Raw genomic sequence first — 2,128 nt, 5'->3', positions numbered from 1 at the left:
GGATCCAGTCCAGGTTTTCCAGTTTTCCGTAACAAAGGAAATACGTTGAATATTGCTGAAGACAATGAAGATCGAAGAATAAGTGGAACAAGTGAATTTACATATACATATGTATTTTTCTCTTCTTCTAATCCTTCTAGAAACATCATGATAGAGAATATTGTATTACCTCCTTTTAGGAGTCAGGAAACTGTGCCTTAACGAGGCTACTTTATTTGTCACAGATTGGAAAGTTAGCACGTGTCAGATGCAAGATTTGGATGTAGGCGCAGAAGCTGATTTCCCCTGCGTTCCCGGGGTGCTATCCTTGGCGTCACGGGCACGGCAGCGCCCTTCCACTCAGGAGCCTCCCCAAGGCGCTCTTCACGTCCTTGTTCCTCAGGCTGTAGAAGAAAGGGTTCTGCATGGGGGTGACCACCGCGTACATCACGGCTGCAATCCTGTCCTTGCCGGCCGAGTCGGCAGCAGAGGGAATGAAGTACACCCCGACAGCAGACACACAGAACAAGCAAACTGCTGAGAGGTGGGAGCCACAGGTGGAGAAGGCCTTCCACCTCCCACTTGCTGATGGGACTCTCACAATGGCAGCCACAGTGCGGATGTAGGAAATGATGATCAGCAAGGGGATCAAGATGGTTAAAGCCCCTCCCCAGAATCTCAGCACACAGCGGTTGGCATAAGTACTGGAACAAGAGAGCGTCAACAGGGGGAGAAGTTCACAAAAGAAGTGGGGGATGATGTTCTGAGTGCAGAAGGATAACCGAGCCAGGAGGAGGGTGTGGGTCAGAGAGCAGGAATGAGCAAGGACCAGGGGCATGGCCACCAGCAGCACACAGCGTCTGGGCCTCACGACCAAGGCGTAGTGAAGCGGGTGGCAGACGGCCACAAACCGGTCGTGTGCCATCACTGCCAGGAGGAAAACGTCCAGACCAATGAACCCCAGGAAGAAGTAGATCTGAGACAGGCACCCAGCGTAGGAGACCGTGTGCCTGTGGGCCTGGATGTTCAGCAGCATCCTGGGGACCGCGGTAGATGACAAGCACAGGTCCGTGAGGGAGAAGTTGGCCAGGAAGAAGTACATGGGGGTGTGGAGGCGTGGCTCAGAGCTGATGGCCAGGATGATGGCAACATTCCCTACCACGGTGGTCAGGTACATGCTTAGGAAGGTGCCAAAGAGGAGGGGCTGCTGTTTCTGCTGCTCAGACAGGCCCAGGAGGAGGAATTCAGAGACACTGAGGCTGTGATTTGCTGGTTTCATGTCTCTGGTGTAACTAACAAATAAAATGGAGGGTGATGCTTCCAAACCTTTTCTGGCCCTAATGTTGTCTAGTTGGAAAAACAAAGGCACAAAATAAAGATGGAATGAGAATATTAACAACTGTGCATTATCTCACTGAAACCTGAAAGAGCTCTATGAGAGAGTTATTACTATGCCCATTTTATTAAGGAACTGAGCTGCCTAGAAAGAGAGAGAGGAAAAGTTTAAATCTGACAACTCTGAATTTAGAGTCTGTGATCTTAACCTCTTTTACCTATATGGCTCTCATTCATTTATTCACACCATATTCAGTGAGCACTTGCTGGGTGTCAGTCCCTGTCTAAGCCCCCGAGAAACAATGGTAACAAACGCAACAAGTTCCTGACCTCGTGTAGATCATATTCTAGTCAGAGGAGTCGTGTAACAGACATATGAACGAGAAAATAGGTGCTAAAATGAAAACAAAGTATAGTGATGACTAGCAGATTACTTTAAACTTTGCAGTCAGCAAAGAATTCGCTATGGAGGAATGCGTATGAAGGCGCCAGCCAAGGGAAGAATTGGGTGGAAGCGTGTTTCAGACGCAGGGAACAGTATGTGCAAAATGGGGATGAGCACACGTATTTGGAGAGATAGAAGGAGGGCAAGTGTGGCTCAAGTATGACAAGCAAAGGAGAGTGGTGCAGAGGAGCTGAGGAGGTGTGGGGGTCAGGTGTGGCTGTGGGGTACAGATTCCCAGTAAGGTCAGAGACCTGGAGGCCTGGGGGGGTGGGTGTTGAAACAGAGACGGCCCTGATCTGCAGGCAGAAAGTCAGTCTGCTTCTGTGGGAAGGAGAAATATGAGGGCGACAGCGCCAACAGGGAGGCCAG

The 2,128-nt window shown here is 50.0% G+C and overlaps 1 protein-coding gene across 1 annotated transcript; it reads right to left on the bottom strand.

Annotated features, from left to right (window-relative positions):
* Positions 1 to 313: 313 nt before the first annotated feature.
* LOC118927339 (olfactory receptor 1G1-like) lies at positions 314 to 1,258 on the bottom strand. Its single transcript, XM_036915402.2, has one exon. It carries the CDS (start codon positions 1,256 to 1,258, stop codon positions 314 to 316), a length of 945 nt encoding a protein of 314 aa, XP_036771297.2.
* Between the last annotated feature and the right edge of the window lie 870 nt (positions 1,259 to 2,128).

The sequence above is a fragment of the Manis pentadactyla genome, chromosome 3 (assembly GCF_030020395.1).
Source record: "Manis pentadactyla isolate mManPen7 chromosome 3, mManPen7.hap1, whole genome shotgun sequence".
NCBI lineage: Eukaryota > Metazoa > Chordata > Mammalia > Pholidota > Manidae > Manis > Manis pentadactyla.
Note: the sequence above shows the minus strand (reverse complement) of the source record. Positions and strands in the feature narration are given on the sequence as shown.

Bases quoted from the DNA above. Each gene is read 5' to 3' on its own strand.
- LOC118927339 (XM_036915402.2), bottom strand. From the start codon at position 1,258: ATGAAACCAGCAAATCACAGCCTCAGTGTCTCTGAATTCCTCCTCCTG.